Raw genomic sequence first — 20837 nt, 5'->3', positions numbered from 1 at the left:
AATGAACTAGTAGGTCTGGTGAACTTTGCAAGAGGAAAGACTCAACAGAACAAAAGTTACTTCAAAGACCACGAATATTAGTGAATGATAAGTTTTAATGAACTTGGTGATGACAATGGTTTTTTATGTTTTATAGTTTTTGGTACTTTAGTCATTTTCATTTTAAAAAGAACTTGACTCAAAGCATGGATAGTACTCAGTACACTGTTTAACAGTTCAAGCAGTTGCCTTATTACTATTAATAGACCCTAAGCCGTATCAAAGGGCTCCAAATGTGGCTTCAACAATACACACCAAAAGTAGAAACAAGGACACCATCCATGCGCAACATGGCACTGTTAGTACTCTGATATTTTTCAGCTGTTGATGGAATCTGCCTCTGAGAACTACCACAGAGTTTAGAAAACCTGACTAACGGACGACCTCAGAACCATAAAACTGAGTTTTAGAACTATACCCTCATTAAGAGATAATAGAGCGAGTTGCCTAGTCATAAAAATAGAGGCACAAGCAAAACCCATGCATTAAGTCAAGAAGATCCAGTGTTTAACATCCTAAACTGGAAATGGTATGAGGCTGGTCAACAGATAAAATCTGTTTACCCCTTAAGTCTTTGCCCAGGAGGCCTTCTATAAGTCAGTAGCAGGATGCATTTAACATCTGCCCAAGATGAATATTTTTATTGAGACACTTCCTCTAGTCTTTATTTAACCAAGAGCCCCAAGGCAGGTGCTGTTTTAAGTTGAAGTTGACTTTTTTTAGCCTTTGCCTAAAAAAGCATATCCTACAAGGCAGCAGGGCATGAAGCAGGTTGTACTGGGATATATGTTACCAGTAGTAGGGTAACCTGACCTAACAGACAAAAGATTATTTGACTTTTTTTAAATTTATTTGACAGACAAAATGTAATGTGACTTTTTTTAAATTTAATAACTTCCTTTATTCTTACCTCTTTTAGAATAATTTAAAAGTTAAAAAATGATAAAAAGTTGCCTAACCGAAATTGCTTACTGCTTACGTAAAATCGCCTAAGTTGTATGTATATGACTCTACGCGTAACGCTTTAAAACAAGGCCTACTATATATATACACAGGGATGTATACTCAGACTTTTGGTTGGTTGCCAGAAAGGAAGACTGAAAGTAACCAGTTCATTAGTTTTGGTCGCCAGAAAGGGTTCAATATAAATTTTTAAATGTCCCAGACAAAATGTCAGATCAAAACTTGTTTGGGTTGGACAGTGTCCGTTCAAATTTTTAAAAAAAATATTTTCGGTTTTACGGAACCGAGTTATGCTATCGAAATCTTTGTCATGTTATTCAGTTTATTTAGCGTTAGTCTAGTGAAGTTGTAGTTTCTTTCCTTATTATTAGAGTATTTCATTGCAGATTTTTGTTTTTAAATATAATAGTTTCAATTTAATATTGTATGTTTTTTTTAGATTAGACTTATTTTCATGCTGTAACTGATGACACTTTTTTTATAATTTGATGACGAAATTTATTTACAATTTGATGACGGCTGTTTTGATGTTTTAACAATTTAAATGCAATAAAAAAAATCATACATTTATCAAAATTATTAATCATTTGTAATGAATAACTTTTAATCATTGATCTTTTTTTTTTAGCAAATTTTTTATTTTTAATCATTAATCTTTTTCTTTTTTTTTTTAATGATAAATTTAAACGTTTAAAACTATTTTTTCATGTCTTTCTTAAAATGTTTTAAAGGTTAACTTTTTAAAGTCCTTTAATTTTATGAATAAATTAAAAGTTAAATTAAATCTTCCCATGATTTAATTGCTTAATTTTTTTTGTTTCTATTTTTACAAGAATTGTTTAAAAGTTTTTTTTTTAACTTGACTTACTAATTAAAGCATGAAATGATTAAAAATTACGATTTTAAAAAGACTACATTACTTTTTTTAAACTATTTTTTTTTTAACTTTTTGAAAAAAATGTTTTTACAACTTAAAAATAATATATTTTTTTCTTTTCAATACTTTAATTTCACTTTTTAATAACTTAAATAAAATTTGTCTATTATATATTAATAATTATAAATCAATAAAAGTAATTTGTAAAAGCGTTTTGCGTAACTTTAATTAAATGTTTAAAAGATAAATTTTTAAAGTAATTGTTTTCAAATGCAATTAAATCGTAATAAAAAGTAATTTTAACTTTCAGTTTTTATAGTTTTATTTTAAAGCTAATTTGTTTTGTTTTTTTGTAAGGAATTGTTCATTATGCTTATTAATTAGTTTTTCCAATTTTTTTCCTAGTTTATTTTTTTAGCTTCAAGTTTTTTTTTTTTTAGCGCATTTCTGAAACATTTAAATCATCAAAACATCTAAACAGTCGCGGTCAAGTTGTAAACAAAAAAATCATTTGTGTGGTCAGCAATACCATTCAATCGCACGCCGTTCCTGTCCCAGCTTTGTTTTGTAGAATTTAATTCCCGTCGGTCAAAATGTCCAATTACTTTGTAAATTGATCGGGCAATCTAAGGTTTTAGCCGGACAATGTCCGATGTCTGACCGTTAAATTGAGCCCTGCCGCTGACTTTTTGAGTTGCCTGTCGTTATTTTTTATAAAAATTTTTGCATTCAGTGGATTTCTCACATATTCTAGTCATATAGGGCTAGAGTAGTAGTAGTAGACAAGAAATAATTAGTTTAAAAAAAATATATATTATTGTAAACTATTGATAACATTCACTTTATTACTTTCAGATAAAGCACATGCTGATATATATGCCATTAGGTTTTTCACTTGAATTGAGTGCAATCTTTTTTACAACAATGTATTAACAAATATAAAAAACAATTTAGAAATACTATAAAACCCTTTGCTTTTAATGTGTTGTAATTATTAAGATTTTATTTGTAACAGGAGCCTAAAAACTATTGCGATTTTGAAAGTATTTTAAAGTATCCCGTTGTAATTAAATTAAATTTAATTACAACGCGATACTTTAAAATTAATAAAAACAACATTAAAAATTATTTAAACTAGTTTAACAAAAATTATTAATTGAATCTAAATTCGGTATTTGAAAAAGATTATATAATCTTTATAATTTATTTCTTAAAACAATCTTATACTTAACATAGTTTTTTGTTTGTTTATCACAATTTTTTTTAATTTTTACTTATTTAATGTGGTATTTTTAATAAAGATTATAAACAATTTATAGATAGATTTTATCAGTTACCAATAAGACATTTATAAACTTATTTTATGTTCTTAAATGTATGTCAAAAGAACTTTACCCAATATTGAGTTAATACGAAACAAAAAATACATTTGTGATAAGAATTCTCTTAAACAAAAGCACTTCTCTCTTTTTATAAGAAAAAAAGTTTTCGATTTCCCTTCGCTTAAAATAATCTACGATAATCTATGATGGAGAGACTTATATTTTATGTAATGAATTAGTTAGCAGAGGATTAGAAATAAACTTTAATAAAAATTGCAAAGCTATTTTACATACATTTGAGACTAAATTTTACATTCAATGTTTTTCTGTTTTACATTATTTCAAAACTAAATTTAAATCTTTAATGTTTTCTTTAAATTCTAATAAATTTAGTACAGCCTTTTTACGAAATTAGAAATTTGTAATTGTTGCCTTCCTCCTCCCCCTCCCTTCTCATATATTCCCTTCTCTTGCTCCATACCATTGCTTCACTGAGTCTAAAATTAAAAATAAAAATTCTCTTAAGCATATAATAAACATTTAAGGCACTTGGTTAAAGATGAATATGATATCCATGAATTGCTTTAGAGCACCTTGGAAATTAAGCTCTGTTTTCTAATGATATATTGCTGAGAGAAGTTGTGCTTGTTTCAAAAATAAATTTTATAAAACAAGTTTACAATTATATGAATTTTGCAAAAGATAATATGTTGTTTCACTATTATACTTCTGTTTAGAAGGTCACATTTAGATTAGGTTTTACTGTCTGTGGTTTTAAAAAAAAGTTTATGATTTTTAATACGATTGGAAACTTACAAACAATTTAAAATTGTATTTACTCAAAAAATGCCGCTTGAATTCTTTTTAATTTTTAAAAAAAGCTTAATTAAAAATTGTGCGGGTGACCTTTTTTGAAAATAATATTATATATATTTTTAATACTTGTATACTTTATTTATATTTAGTTATATTAATTTATAGTTATAATAATAGAAACTGTATTAAAAATAATCTTGTTTATATTTTTAGATTGAATAAAACTAACATAAACTTGAAAACTTTTTGTTGAATAACTTTGTTAAAGGGATCCCATACCATCGAAACATGTTATGTTCATATTAAAGAGAATGATTTTTTTTAAAACATTCGGGCTAAATTTTTTGATTAAAACAAAAGAATTAATGCATACCAAGAAAAAGTAAATTTTTCGTTTTAATTGAAACTTGCCTTATCCATTTTGTAATATGCCAAATAGTCTTCATAATATATACTGCAATCTTCAGACTTGATAATTAGTTCAAGCACGTTTTATTCCTAAAAGTTTTAGTACATGTTGTCATTGATTCTTTTGTTTTTAAAATGTGCTATTTAAAAAATAGTAAAATAAAAACATTCAGAAAATATTCTAGTCTTCAAATTTTCTTTTTTGTGGTTTTTTAAAAAAACAATGAATTTAATTAGTTTTCTCAATTAAATTAATGTGTCTTGGTATAATCTGACCTTAATTTTGTCTTGTTAGATGTCATAGAGTGGTTAAGTGCTGTTTTTATACAAAAACAGTAAGTGTATATGTGTGTGTATATATATATATATATATATATATATATATATATATATATATATATATATATATATATATATATATATATATATATATATATATATATATATATATATAGGCAATGGCAACCTAGGAGTGTTTGAGGTCAGCAGAAAATGGCTGACCTCGTTTCTATGTTCTCTAAAACCACAAATACTTTTTATTTCTTGTATTTTTAAAATTAAATGTTACTTCCTTATCTTTATTTGTGTTGATAAACTTTTATTTACAAATCAATGATTTGCAAAAAGTTTCAGAAACCAAAACGAGGTGCGTAAAAAAGTTGTGTTTTTTTTTCTTGCAAAAATCCACCAACATCATATCGCTTGATTGCTAAATGTATAAGTGTCCCAAAATCTACGGTCACAGATATTATAAATAAGTTTAAGGCTAATCAAAGTTTCGAAAGAAAACCTGGAAGTGGATGAAGGAAAACTTTAAAATCCAAAAAGGTAAAGTCAATTCTTAGTTCAATAGCAAGAAATTCAAACCAGTTACTGCGAGATCTAGCATAAAAATTCAAGACTTTGCGTTCTTTTATCAAAAAAGTACTTAAAAATGCTGGAATTAAAGCATTTCATAAGAACAATGCACCTAAGAGAAGTCTAAATGGTAAAATTAAAGGAATTCGACATGCATAAAAGTTGGTCAAAATGATAATGTATAAAAGTATGAACATAATTGAAGACGACAAAACATATTGCAAGGAGGATCTTTTTATAACTTCCTGGTCAACAATTTTACTATGAGAACAAAGATAAACCTGTCGATGATCAATTTAAATATATTTAAATTTGTTTCTTGTGTGGCAAGCAATTTGTAGCCGCGGTATGCAGCTCTCTTGTTTTGTCACTAAGTAGACCTTGACTTTTGATCTTTACATCAAAGAATGTCTCCAAACAAGACTTTTGCCAATAAGAATATATAAAACTTTTTTTATAAGCAGTAAAAACAACGCTCGTCTAAAGAATTTTTTCATGCTGCAAAAAACATGACACTTGTTATGTATATCTATTGCATCTATTCTCTTAGAAAAAAAAGTCTTCTTGGTTGTAGTGGCTCCCTCTGCTTTTGTAAGAGGGTTTTCCAAAGGCAGAGAAAGAAAATAATGTAAATCAAAAATATAAACCAACTTAAAGATAATGTGAAATAAGAAAACAGATCTCTGTTAACTGCTAGAAACTATTGTAAAAAGGTTTTGTCTAACACCAAAAAATGTGGTGTTAATTTGACTCTCGTGACTTCTGGAGAATCTTTAATAGTATCTATAACAAGGATAAATCTGTTATTCCACCTCTCTTGTATGGTTCAGATTTTGTCAACTCACCTAAAAACAAAGCTGAACTGTTTGCTAAGAACTTCTCATTAATATCATCTCTTGATTCTACTAGTCGCATTCAACCTGATATAGCCGACAAACAGGTTAATCCATTGCCTGACTTTCGTATCACTCCAGCTTTCCAGCTTCTGTATCTAAAGTGATTTCCTGTTTAGACTCTTCTACAGCTTGTGGTCCGGACAACATACTTGTTATAGTCTTGCAGAAGTGTTCTCCGGAGCTGTTGTCTATACTTTCAAAACCATTCAACAAGTGCTTATCAAAGTCTTGTTTTTCAGCCTGCTGGAAAGCAGCATCTGTTATCCCTCTTTTCAAAAATGCTGGAGAGCGGTCTGACTCGTCTAACTTTCTTGAAAAGAATATCATTTCTGCTACGACATGGTGCTCTCAGTGGGTGGTGAACTTTGATTCTTTTTCTTTAATTTTTTTTTCAGCTAATTGTTATTGTAATAATCAAGATTTTTCTTTAATTATGAATGATAATGTACTCAATGAGTCATCTACCCTTTATCTTCTAGGATTAACTCTTACTTCCGATATTTCTTGGAAATCATATATAAAATCCATCGCAAAATTAGCATCTGCTAAGGTTTTATCTCTTTATCGTGCTCGCCACTTTCTTACTCAGATTCTATTTATTAATGCTATAAATCTTAAATCCGTCCTTGTATGGAGTACTGTTGCCATATCTGGGCCAGATCTTCTAATGAATCTCTTTCTCTTTTAGACAAGGTGCAAAAATACATTGTAAACATAGTTGGACATGCTCTTGCAGCCAACCTTCAACTATTATCACATTGTCGTAATGTTGCTTCACTTTCTCTTTTCTATAAATGCTATAATGGGCACTGCTCTGAAGAGCTAGCATCTCTTGTGCCATCTACTAAAATTCATTCTCATGTTACTTGTCATTCAATAAAATCTCATCCATTTACTGCGATAGTTCTAAGTGCTCTAAAAGTTCTTTTTGGTCAAGAAAGTTTTTTTCCTTGAACATCGGTCCTTTGGAGTTCGCTTCCTTCATCTTGTTTTCCTGATTCATATAAATATCAATATTTTAAGTTGTTTATTATTCGTTTTCTTGTTTTATAAATTTCATCTTTTCTCTTTCAGTAACTTCCAACTGGTTGCTTGCAACCTTGTTGAAAGTGAAGATGTTGGGGGGGGGGGGGAAATGTAAATCAGTTCAGAAAATGTAAATCAAATTCAAATAATATATATCAACATTATAGAAATAATGAAAATCAAAAATATGAATTAATTGGATGTTCTACTTTTTTTTATCATTGTAATTAGTTAAATTTTTTTTTTTTTTTTGATTTTCTTTTTTTTGATTGATTTGAAGTAAATTTGTTGGTTTTACCTAAGATTATTGATTATATTTCTATATCTTAATATAGCTCGAGGAAAACCTGGTAAACCTGTTCAGATGACAGAGGCTGAAGTTCGTGGACTTTGTGTCAAATCTCGTGAAATATTCTTGAGTCAGCCTATTTTATTAGAGCTTGAAGCTCCATTAAAAATATGTGGTATGATTTATTTTTAAGAATAATGTAAAATAATATAAAAGTGTATATAAGTATAAAAAAATAGTTAATTGTGAAATAATTCCAATTGATTATCATTAAACCTGGCATTTTAAACACTTTTTAATCAAGAAAATCTGTTTTCAAATTTGACCATTATATAACTTACATAAAGTGGGTAACTTGAAATAAAAAACTATAATAAAAAAACAAGATAAATGAGTCATAAAAAATATTTTTCTGACTCATTTATTTTGATACATTTACATTACAATTATTTTTTATAGTAATTTAATAAAAAATGAAATATGATATCTTTAATTTTTATTTTATTAAGAATGTTTGTGTAATCTTATTTTCAATAAAAATGATAATAGAATTTTTCATATATGGGCAATTCGGCAAGAAAGAGGGGGAAAAAAAAGCAAAAAAGTTTTGAAAACACATACTAAACTCCATAACTTTTTTTTTTAACTATTTAAAAATACTTTGAAGCAAAAAAATTATTTAAAAAAATTGTTTTATCATACCATAGCGTGGTTTTAAAGTTTTATTACATGGTTTTCAGGCTTGGTTGGGAAGTGGGAGTGATTGCTCTCGAATACTGACTACGGAAATAATATTTAGTTGCGAAAAACTGGCCAGATTTTTTAGTCGTTTTGAGAACATTTTAATTTTTTGTATGTCCGTAAAACAAAAAATTTTTGTTGTATGGACATTAACTTGAATGTTCTCAAAAACATCTTGGTGCGATAGAATAAAAAGAATATTCACGAACTCTAAAAACCCGACAAATCTATGTACTAATTCTATTGGTTCAAAAAATAGGCTGACTAAGCGAAATAAAGTTCTAAAGTATTCTGTTGAAATATTTTTAAAATCGTATTATTCGATTATTTGTTAAGTTTTGAGATTTCTAGCATAAATTGTTTTAAGAATATATTATACGAACTATTATTTTGTGGCTCATTCTCTGAGCCATATCTGCAAAGCCGTATTTCTTTTAAACTATTATTTTTTGTTTACAAAAATAAAGGTTTTAAATATATATTTTTTAAATTTTCAAAATTTTGAAAGTTTATTATATATTATAGATTTTATTAGTATATTATTATTTTTTATTTAAAAAGTATGTATTTTTTATGTAAATGTAATTTCGTGTATCTGTTTTTTATTCTTATGTAATCTTTACGATTTATTTTGTAAACAAAAAAAGTTGATAAAACTAATTATGAAATAAACACACAAGAAGTTTCTGGTTACTAAATACAAACATGCATACAAAGTAACTCGCGGATGAACAAGCACCGCGCCTGAGGTCACGACAGAACACAAATATATGTATTTTCGAATTCTTAATAGAAGTGGTTGGGGCGGATATTTATTAGTTAATTTTTAGAAAATTTTCCCATCCACCATAAGCTCATTAAGCCACCCCCTCCCCTGCCCCTTTTGTAATTTTTTACTTGTTATCAACAAAAAAAAATATTTCTCAAAACTAAAAAATAAATTCAAGTAAAAATCGGCCTTAAGAATTAAAAAACATACTGGTAACTGATAAATACTGAAATTTTCAGTGTAAATTCGAACTTAAACTTAAAGTTACTTTGTTCTGTTTTAAATACTAATTAAAATTAAAAAGCCCACTCACTAAACATCATCAGTGGTATTGTGAAGCAGTTCCGCTTCCTCTTCATAAAGTATTTTTAACCTTTTTAGTTGATTTCTATCTAGTTAATTTAATTTCTACAGTAACTCAATGATTTAATTATTTCATTTGTTCATCTTACTAAGAAGAATTGTTTCAAATAAATTAAACTTTTCAAACTATGCGAAGCATAAAATAGTTGTTAAAAAATTAACTTTTTTATTTATATAATAATTTAGATTAAAACCAAAACTAGCATTAGTTTTATTAGAATCTTGTTGGACTTTTTGGAGCTGGGGGCTATTTTTATTTTGGAGGCCTTTTTTTATGTGCCACAGTGTAAAAATGACTAAAAAAAAGAAGGTCTTCTTGACTATTTTGGGGCTCCTAACATTGCGGGGCCCAGGGCTATAGCCCCCTCTAACCCTAACCCTCCTTAATCCAGCACTGAAAATAAGATGTCAGTATATAAACAAAAATTATATTATACTCTTTGATAAATAAAAGAACATTTGTTTCCTTATTAAGCACTTTATATAAAAAATGTCACTTAATTTTATAAAAAAATTATAAAAGAGCGATGTTTCCAAAATATTTGTTTTAAACATAATTTATTTTGCTTTAAGTTTTTTTGCGTTATAAGTTATTTTCTTTTCCTAGTTTTTTTTTTTTTTTTTTGTGAAATTGTCTCTCATCGGTCCAATTAACTTTTTGTGCTTTTTATTTGTATTTTGAAATGTTCTCAAAACGACTAAAAAATCTGGCTATTTTTTTGCAACTAAATATTCCCATGGTCAGTAATCAAGAACGATCGCTCCCGCTTCTCTACCAAGCCTAGGTTTTTAATAATAATTTATACTTTTTTCTTACATCATTGATTGCGAGGTTTTGTTCTTTTTGAGCATTTTTTGTTTCGATCTTCACTACAAAAAAAAACATAAAAATGTTTGTAAAACTTCAGGTAAAAACTATGAAATTCAGCATATAATAACATTAATATGTGCTAAATACACACAACTAATAATTTTTTTTTTTATACTATGCCGTTTGCTGTGTTAAGTTTGTCAAAGTTGTTTTGTTCAGAAGTGGTAAAAAGTAAGCTTAATGACTGTCACGATATGTAAAGTTATTTTTTGAAATAAGTTGAAGACTTTAATGCTGTAACTTATGCATACTAAATTATATGAAAGTATTTCACGTTTACAGAAATTTTCAAGTCATTTTCATTTTCGGTTTCTTTTTAATAGCTTAAAAAGTGTCAATAGTTACGACTGCCACTTTCATAGAATTCCCCATATATGTATATATGTATATATGTATGTATGTATGTATGTATGTATGTATGTATGTATGTATGTATGTATGTATGTATGTATGTATGTATGTATGTATGTATGTATGTGTCTAGACCCATAATATAGGTCATCGTAGATATGTTGAACACATGCCATTTGTATACTTATTCTTTATATAGTCTACTTATTTTAATAATTTTTAGTAAGTGGTGAAAAAAATATTGGCTTAAAAATCAAATTTAAGTAACAAATTATATTTAAAAAACAAGTTATATTTGTGGCAAATCATTTTGTCTTGGCTTTTAGTGAATGATTAGGAGCACTGAGTTCCAGTAATAAAACTAATTAATATTCATTTTTAATAATAGACACCACTGGGGAGATAAACCAAGCTGTCTATCAACACAAAACATAATATTAACCTCCCAACAATAACACACAACAATAGGGCATAGCATAAGATATGCGACTTGTTTTTCTATAATTAACTTCCACATATAATCAAGTCATAGGTTTTAATGCTAAAAAACAACTGGGTTTCCAGTAACAATAACTGAATTTCTAATAATAAAATTGGCTTAGTTAAATTTTTTATTAAAAATGTGTATATTGGTGAAAAAAAAAGTTTATAAATTAAGTACATATGTAAACACAACATTGTTTGTGAATCTTTTAATAAAGAATACACCTTGTTCATTCAAAAAAAAAGATTCACAATCTTTGATCATAATTCTTGAACATACATCAATGAGTTGGAAATGCAAGAAGCAAGGGTTTTTGAGATAAATGCCAACTTGATTAAAAATGTACTTTTATTTAAGGTCATTGAGTTTGTGAGTCTTACAGGAAATTGACAATATTTTAGTGTAAAAGGTAAGTTTGAATCAGATTGAGTTAACTGAACCCATGGAAAAAATACCCACTTGCCAACAGAAACACCTGTTAAAACTTGCCCATCAATGTAATTATTTTGTTTGTTAACATTATTACAGCATCAAATTTAAGTTTTAAACAATTTTATACCAATTTTAAGTTTTAAAACATTAACAGACATATTTGGAGTCAGGCTATTTAAAAACTCAATGGGAAAATTATTTCATTTTAATCTGTTTCTATAGTATCAGCACTTGAATAAGTCTTAACATCACTTGGTAGGCATTTTAAGACTTTTTTTTTTTTATTGCTAATTTGACACCCACTAATTTTTATTAGTGGGTTTCAAAATAGCATTTTTTTGAATCATCAGCCTCTTCTGCAGCTCTATCATCAATCTTGAATCATCAGCATCTTCTGCAACTCTCAAAAACTGTTCCACAATAGATTCATCTTCCCTAAGCAAGCTCTCCTCAGGTATTTTAATGCACCCACAAAACTGATAATCTCTTTTTATAGGTAATGTTCCATTGCCAAGATTAAAAGCCCTTGAGAGAATTTTTTTTTTTCAGTTTTTCAAGTAAATATAGATTAACTTGACACAGAAATCAATGTATAGAATTTGAAGTTAAATGTTTTAAAAATTTAGAAAATCAGTGAAAACCTTGAAAAGTCAGAGAAGTTTTTCTGAAAATCCTCAAAATCAGGGAAAACTCAGGGAATATTTTCAAAATATTTCCAAGTTGAATATTAGTTTTATACTCAGCTTGAAATTATTTTGCAATATCCAAATTTTGAATCCTTATCATTATTGTAAGTTGACTTAATTTGCCATAACAAAATAAAACTTGCTGCTCAACTGGGACTTAAATGCCAATGACTTGTGACATGACTTTAAATTTAACTCAATGACTTTTGACTTGGCTTAAAGCTCAAGTTTGAATTGTATGTCTCACATTCAAGCTCTAAAATCATTTAAAAAGAAGTTTAATAAACATCTGCCACTATATATAAATCTAAGTTTGTTTAAATCCATTGAGCGTATTGCATTTTGGCATTTGCAGGACGCTAAAGCAAAAAGTTTGAAAAGGAAAAAGCGTTGAAGCATTTTTCATGGTGCTTGGTTTTTATCTCCTTTTTTTTTTAAACATTTTACTGGATCCTCATTGGGCCTCAATGTCTGACTTTTAAATGCCTTTTAAATTTGATCTTTTGTCTTTTAAATTTGACCTTTTTCCTTTTAGATTTGATCTTTTACAAATGTAATGGATCATAGTAAAACATTTATTTGGTTTATATATAAGGTATTCAGGTATTTAAAAAATAATTTTTCAATACGTTTTAAAAATGGAAATGGGATTTAGTTAATTATAAATACATTATGAGTTGTTTAGTTATTGAATCAGGAGTTAGGGATTTGAGACTTAACTCCTCGAGTATTAAGTTGAACTGGCTTTGCTTGATTTAGGACTTAGAATTGAGGGAAAAAGTTGACAGAGACTTGTGACTTATAAAATAATGACTTTGCCACAGCTCTGGTTGCAAAAGTATTATATCCTTCTACATTATCAGGAAAATCTATAGCATAAATTCTATAGCACGCTTCAATGAATTTTGTACAGTTTCCTAAAATTGTACATACATCGACTATCTAGACATGTGCGCAGTCAGGGTTAGGGTATAAAATATTTTTACTATTCCATTGTTATAGTAGATAAATAATACATTTAGAGTCAAGTTACTCATTATTGTGAAACTTGACTCTAAATTAATCTACTTGGTAGTTGATAGAATCAAAAATCTATTCCGATATAGTAAATGACTGGGTTTGATATTTGACCGGGGCCGGGGCTGGGTTTGATAAAATATAGCCAGGGCTGGGTTTGTGACCGGGGCTGCATAAACATTTATACATCCCACTATGAAGCGAAAAGCTCAAAAAGTGGCCATAAGTGGAATTTTTTTAATACACCATTTTCATTAATTTTTTTTACAACTTATTAGAAAAAATATCAAATGATAAGAAAAAAATATATTTTGGTTCTCTCATGTCTACTATCCTAGTCAAAGAAGCATTTTTTCCTACCTAGTAGAAGGTAAAAAAAGTTCGCTAAAATTCGCAAACTTTTTATACTTTTCTAATTTATATTTTTTTTACTCATTTAGATGATTTTTTGATTTTTTTTTATTATCATAAAGCTTTATTTAGGCATTCTTTTATCTTTTTCAGAAGTAAAAAGCTTAAAATATTAGGTGAAAATATAAATTTTCTGATAGATATTGTTTTTGAAAATAATATATCTCAAAAGTTCCGCAAAGTTCCACCCTGAAATGACTTTTTTATCCTAGGGGATGTTATCATGGATATCTAAAAAAAAAATCAGCTGCCCCAAATTGCCTGAAAAGGATTAATGGGCATAAGTATAAAAAATAAAAATCTGTGTAAAATATTTTTCCCCCCACAATGAGGGGGTTGTAAACTGTACATGGTCATTACTTCTGAACGTCAAAAGATTTTTTTATAAAATTTGAATTCTATTGATAAAGTTAAACTTTATTTTAAGTTTTGAAAACAACTGTTTAAAATACTGTCCCCCCTCTCAAAGGGTTGCGAGGGGACTGTTATTTGGGTTCTTCATGTTCCCAAACTCCCATAACCGTAATATTTTGTAATACATCCTCATTTGACAATAGTATTAAAATAAAAAATTTGGGAGTTCACATCATGCCTGGAAAAGTGTTTCATCCGTATTTCTTGAATCTTGAATACAGATTGTTAAAAGGAGAAAGGTATCCAGGTATATTAAAATCTATATGCTACGTTTTTGGTTGCTAATTTTATTTTAATGAGTAAAAATATAAAATATTTTTTTAGTTTGATTGGTGACCATTGTACCGAAGAACTTGCATGTGCTGCTGCGTTGAGAGCTAAATCAAGCCCAGGAAAGACCAACTTTTCAAAAGTTATATAACATTCTGATAAAAATCCAGCTCTAGCCAGGAAAATTATTGAAAATACAAAAACAAATCCAATAATGATGAAAGCAGCTGATGGAGCCTCATCTCAAAGTGTATGCAGTCAAAGGTTTGATGACACAGATCTTTCAACAGGAGTTGAAAACAAAAAATTCTTGTTCCAAACTGCAATTGTTCTGTTGAAACTGGATATAGGGGCCATCACTGTATGATCAAACCCAATGCCTTCAAGCCTCCACTCCACAGGCCTCTTCAACTGCAATACCAAAAAGAAACAAAAGAGTCAACAAGAGCTGAAGAATTAGATGTTGAAGCAAATAGAAATATTTTGAATTTTATATATATATATATATATATATATATATATATATATATATATATATATATATATATATATATATATATATATATATATATATGTTGTAAAACTTCAGAGCTGATAGTGGAAACCTATCCTTGGTACATTATGCCACCTACACTTCATAAGGTTCTGGAACATGGGTTTTTAATTGCTGAGCATTTGGATCTTCCCATTGGAGCGTATTTAAAGGAGGTTCAGGAAGCAAAAAATAAGGCCATACGAAATGCAAGACTCAATCACACATGCAAAATATCTAGAATTAATGGGATGCAGAACCAATTCCATTATTTACTAATAAGAAGCAACCCTGTCATCTCTTCGATTACTTTCAGGAACCCCAAGAAATTTTCTGGTCCTAATTTTGATCCTAACGTACAGGACCTCCTCAGAGGAGATGAATAGTTTTTGTTTTTTTTTAATAAATGTTATCTTTTCAAATTTAAACTTTTTCATGTAAAAATTCACTTATCAGTATATATAATCAGGGATTACATACTAATGCTTGATAAATAAGGTAAATATTTTTTTCACTTTAAAATTATTTTTATAATAATTTCAAGAATCTAAAAATTATAAAAAAATTGCATTGAAAATTCAAGGGAAGAGGTGGGTAAGGTGAGGGGTCTACAACTTGAAAAATTTTTAATTACCCACTTTTTAAGTTTGTTTTTGAATTGGAACAATAATTTAATAAAAATGTTTATTACTTTACAAAATTTTGAGTTTTGGCTGCTTTTTGACCATTTCGCTTCACTGTGCATCTTAAAGTACTAATTTTTTTTTTTAATTTTTGTTTGATTTTGTATATATATGCATTTATAAACATCATTATAATCAACATGATCATCATCAAGATCATGATCATCATCATAATTGTCATCATCATTATCATCATCACTATCATCATCATCATTGCCATCATCATTATCATCATCATTATCATCATCATCATTATTGTCATCATTAGCAGCAGCAGCATGCTTTAGCCTTCCTCTTTTATGCTGTTTCTCTAATCATGGTCATTGCTCAAATGAGCTATCATCTTTATTACAATAAATGAAAACTCATTCTTGCTTGGCTTCTTATTCAACAAGTTGCATCCTTTTACTGTATCTTTCCCTATTTCTTAAATACTGGCATAATTATATGCCAGAATTTAATAAATAATAAATTTGAGTATAAAATTATAATATATAAAGAATTATAAATTTATTTCTAGCCCCACCTATCAACCCCTGCTAAATCTTATAATTTCACCTGGGGCAAAATTATAAGATTTAGCAGGGGTTGATGTAGTAATGGTTTAAGGGGTTGATGTAGTAAATGTTGGAATAGTAAGTGACTGGGGCCCCAGTCACTTACTATTTCAGCATTTGAAGTTTTTTGTTAACTGATGACTGAAATATAACAAAATAAGTGTTTGTCTTTTCTTTATTTTAAACACTTTTTAACACAAACAATTTTTTTAACTTATTGCCTGCCAAACCGAAACCCTTAGTCAATGTACACTCCCTGCATGTTCTACCTATTTAATCGATGTATGTACATTTTCTGCATGTTTACCTATTTAGTCAGTTGATTTATGAACACTCCCTGCTTGTTCTACTTGTTTAAGTCAGTCTATGTGTGCACACTTCTTAATTTTTATAATAGTTAATAGTTTAAGACTATAACTTTTTATTAATAACAATCATAGACAATATGCATAAAACTAGAGCTAAGTACTTTAAAATGTAACATAAAAACATATGCGCTCAAGAGGTAATGATCCCACGTTGCCAGGCAACAAGGTAAAATTAATTACCACAAGACCACACATTTCATATCTAATATCAAATCGGGTCATTAATTTACACAAAATTTTAAATATCGAAATAGGTTTTTGATTCTATTATCTACCAATCTACTTTAGTATAGAGAGTGAATAATAATACTTTGGAGTATAGAGAATAATAAGAAACAAGTAAGAAAATGAAATAATATTATTTTGTGTCTTTTTATATTTTTTCTTGAGGTTTAAAATTTTTTCCTAATTATATAAAAAATAACCCATTTTTAAATAAGCATTGATACTTACCTAAATTCAGGTTTATACAATTATATTTTTTAATTATATTTTTATTTAAACAATGTTTTTTCCGCCAAAGTAGAAGTAATCATTAATTCTAGTTAATTTCAATGGTACCTTTTAAATCACCTTTGATTCCATTCAAACCAGGATATTTATCTTTTAAACTATCTTTGATATTATTCAAACCAGTGTTGGTAAACAACGTAAATCTTCTCTCCTCCACTTTTCTTTCTTAGAAGTTGGCAGCTGCCATCGATAAATTTTTTGCAGCAAAATGTTCTTCCACCTCTAGTGGCTTCTGCTTTTATTGGTGGCTGCAACCAGAGTTTTTTTTTTGAGGCAAAAATGTTTTGGAAATTGATGTCAATTGGTAGCCTCCTCAAATGAAATTTTGGAAGCAAAGTGATTTGGAGAAAGCCTCTAGTGGCTTCTTCCTCCCAGCATGTCGTGGCCACCAATTTGGAGGCAGAAATATTTGCTTTCCGCTGGCAGATGTAATTAAAAATAATTTCACATTTGTTTTTAAGTTAACGTGCAACTTAAATATTAGGAACAAATGTTAAAAATTTTACATGAAAGTTTGTTTTATATGATTTATATGATGATATGTTTTATATGATGATATGTTGAAAAAGTTTTGACTATTTAAAATCATAATTTAATTTGGTTGTTTATCAAATAAATGCCAATATAATTGGAAAAATTTTTTAAATAAATTAGTTTTTAAAAAAATTTTAAAAATTGGAAAATTCATTTCTATGCCTTAGACAAAAAAATCATTTGAAAAAAAAAAAAAATTATTATAAATAATTAAATTGTCAGTTTATGATCAAAATTTAATATGTTTTGTTGCCCATTTGTTATGCTAAATTTTCATTTTATGACCATAACATTTAGTTTTTAACTTTATTCATTAGATATTGTAAAAATAATGTTAAGAACTAAATGTTATGGTCATAAAATTAATGAATAATAAAATTAATTTATTTTGATGTCAGCTTGAATTCAATTTTTACAATATTAAAAACTTTTATAAAAATTAAACTTGTTTTTAAAAATAAATTTTTTTTTACCTATATAAATTCCTGTGTAGTATGAGATTTTAACTACTACGTCTTTAATAAATTTTCACTCCCCAGTAAAAAAATTTTATATTAATTTTTTATTCACTTGTAAAAATCTTGTATTAAATTTTACTGACATGATGATTTTACTCTCCATGTAAAACACATTTTGCTACCATGTATTTTCTCAATAGTATTGAAAAAATAGAACCTGATCACAAAAAGATTTTTATAATCAGAAATAAGCTACAATCTTTAAAATGTTTAAAGTGTTGACTTTTTTTTTTTGCGAATAAAATAATTAATATAGTCTAAGTATTTTGACAAAATGATTACAAACAGTGTCATATTCACAACTAAATACAATAATAAGTGTGTAAGATTTTAAACTAATCTTAAGCGATAGTTAATAGTATAATGACAATTTTATTAATGTGATTATATGCATATGTATCAACTACATAGTATATTATTACACAATCATTACCAACTACAGAAGACGTCATTCACAACAAGTAATAACAATAATTTTTTTTTAAAAAGTAACCTCTTTTCTAAGAACTTAACGAAAAGTTAACGAAAGTTTAAGCTTTATATAGAGTAAAATGCTAAATGGACCATCTATATAAACTTTATGTTGAAACAGTATTTATATTTATTTAGGTGATATACATGGCCAGTATTCAGACCTTTTACGTTTATTCGAATATGGTGGCTTTCCTCCAGAGGCTAATTATTTATTTCTTGGTGACTATGTAGATAGAGGAAAACAATCACTTGAGACAATTTGTTTGCTTTTGGCATATAAAATAAAATACCCTGAAAACTTCTTTTTGCTAAGAGGAAACCACGAGTGTGCAAGTATTAACAGAATATATGGCTTTTATGACGAATGTAATCACCTTTTATTTTATTTTTTCATTATATTTAATAATATGGAAAGGTATAATAAATATTGATACTTTACTTTTACATTATAGGTAAGCGTCGTTTTAGCATAAAAATTTGGAAAACATTTACTGATTGCTTTAACTGCTTACCTATTGCTGCTATTGTTGACGAAAAGATATTTTGTTGCCATGGAGGTATTGACTTTCAAGATAAAGAATATTTAAATTATTTTAGTTTAGTTTATGAAAATAAGTTTATGACAAAATTTAAAATGAATTTTTTTTTTTAATGAAACGAATGTATTGTCTTATTAAATACATTTTTACTTACAGTTATTTTTTTATAACAAGTTTTGTTTTAAGGCCTCTCACCTGATTTGCAGTCTATGGAACAAATCAGAAGAATAATGCGACCTACAGATGTCCCTGATACAGGTATCTAAATCTTCTCTAATTTTTAATCTTTTTTTACTTTTTAATCAATTAATTTTCTGACTTATATATGGTATAATGAAAGTAAACTTCATTTTCTCAAGGTCTTCTATGTGATTTACTTTGGTCGGATCCTGATAAAGATATTCAAGGATGGGGAGAAAACGACAGAGGGGTTTCGTTTACGTTTGGAGGTGATGTTGTTGCACGTTTCTTAAATAGGCATGATTTGGATCTTATATGTCGAGCTCATCAGGTTTAATATTGTTTATAATTTGTTGTAAATTTTGTTACCATCTACTGTTAATATTGCTTAAATTCTAATTATTTTTAATAAAAATTAAGGTTGTCGAAGATGGTTATGAATTCTTTGCGAAACGTCAGTTAGTGACATTATTCTCAGCACCTAACTATTGTGGAGAGTTTGACAACGCTGGTGGAATGATGAGTGTTGATGATACATTAATGTGCTCTTTTCAAGTATTTTTTTTTAACTTTTTTTTTAATCATTTTACTTGATATTTGTTCTATAAATCTATTTTAAAAGAATTAATGTAAATATGTAAATCCAAAATTTTTTTAAACAAAAAGATATTAAAGCCAGCTGAAAAGAAAGCAAAATATCAATATGGTGGATTGAATTCTGGTCGTCCCATCACGCCACCTCGTAACCAGACGCAGAACAAAAAAGCTAAGGGTGCGAAATGAAGATGTAATTAAAATATCCATGGTTGCAGTACACATTCTGAGCGATTAAAAACGTTTTGACCATTTACGTATTATATATTTTAAGAAATTCGTGACCGATAATCGATTTTCTTATCAATTTTTGTATTTGCTTTTCATAAAATTTGGGTTTTGTGAAATTCGTTGTAGAGTTTCGTTCTTATGTTAAAATTTAGTATATAGTTGAGTCTGCAATTATAAAATAAATTTTTTTGTGTGATTTCAACTAAATTTTTTATATGCAAAGGAAATCTACGTGTTTGGTTTGGGATGGGTCAGCGCCTCAAAGCTACAGTTGTGATCATGTTATAAATTATACTAAAACTCCTTGCTCCTTTTGACCATTTTCTTTAAACCTACTCCTGTAAAAAAATTTTGTGGCGCTGCACCTATGTAATTTAATTACTTTTCACCGATTGTTATTGTAAGGAAATTGTTTACACAAAGTTCATTTAGTTAATGCTATGTATATTATATGCTGTTGTTTTTATCTCTTTCATTGAAATCGAAAATAGTTTTATTTTAAAAACGTGTCGATTTAGTTTTAAATTTGACAAGCTCTCGCACATCGGAATTGCAAGTGAGCGCTCTATTTTAATTTTTTTTAATTTAGTTAATGAAAGTATAAGTTAAAAAGTTAATGATAAAAGGTTTTTGAAAACTCGTCAGAGACAAGTGCTCACGAAATATCAATATAATTTTTTTGTTGTTAAGGTTTTTTATTAATATAATTTTACGCTCTAAAACAAAAGAAATCGCTAACATTTTGTTAAAGGCAGTCATTCCGCGTCAGTTTTTCTCTCTTTTTATATCGACGAGCGGGAGTCTTACCCGT

General features: G+C 27.9%; 1 protein-coding gene across 1 annotated transcript in view; it reads left to right on the top strand.

Annotated features, from left to right (window-relative positions):
- Positions 1 to 20531, top strand: part of LOC100197630 (serine/threonine-protein phosphatase PP1-beta catalytic subunit) — a 28180-nt gene extending 7649 nt beyond the window's left edge. Inside the window, exons 2-8 of the mRNA XM_065805087.1 lie at positions 7541 to 7669; positions 18618 to 18848; positions 18935 to 19039; positions 19208 to 19279; positions 19381 to 19532; positions 19622 to 19756; positions 19868 to 20531. Coding sequence (XP_065661159.1) covers positions 7541 to 7669; positions 18618 to 18848; positions 18935 to 19039; positions 19208 to 19279; positions 19381 to 19532; positions 19622 to 19756; positions 19868 to 19984 — 941 coding nt within the window. The 3' untranslated portion in view covers positions 19985 to 20531. The remainder of the gene's footprint in view (positions 1 to 7540; positions 7670 to 18617; positions 18849 to 18934; positions 19040 to 19207; positions 19280 to 19380; positions 19533 to 19621; positions 19757 to 19867) is intronic.
- The last annotated feature ends 306 nt before the right edge of the window (positions 20532 to 20837 follow it).

The sequence above is a fragment of the Hydra vulgaris genome, chromosome 09 (genome assembly GCF_038396675.1).
Source record: "Hydra vulgaris chromosome 09, alternate assembly HydraT2T_AEP".
Classification (NCBI taxonomy): Eukaryota; Metazoa; Cnidaria; class Hydrozoa; order Anthoathecata; family Hydridae; genus Hydra; species Hydra vulgaris.
Note: the sequence above shows the minus strand (reverse complement) of the source record. Positions and strands in the feature narration are given on the sequence as shown.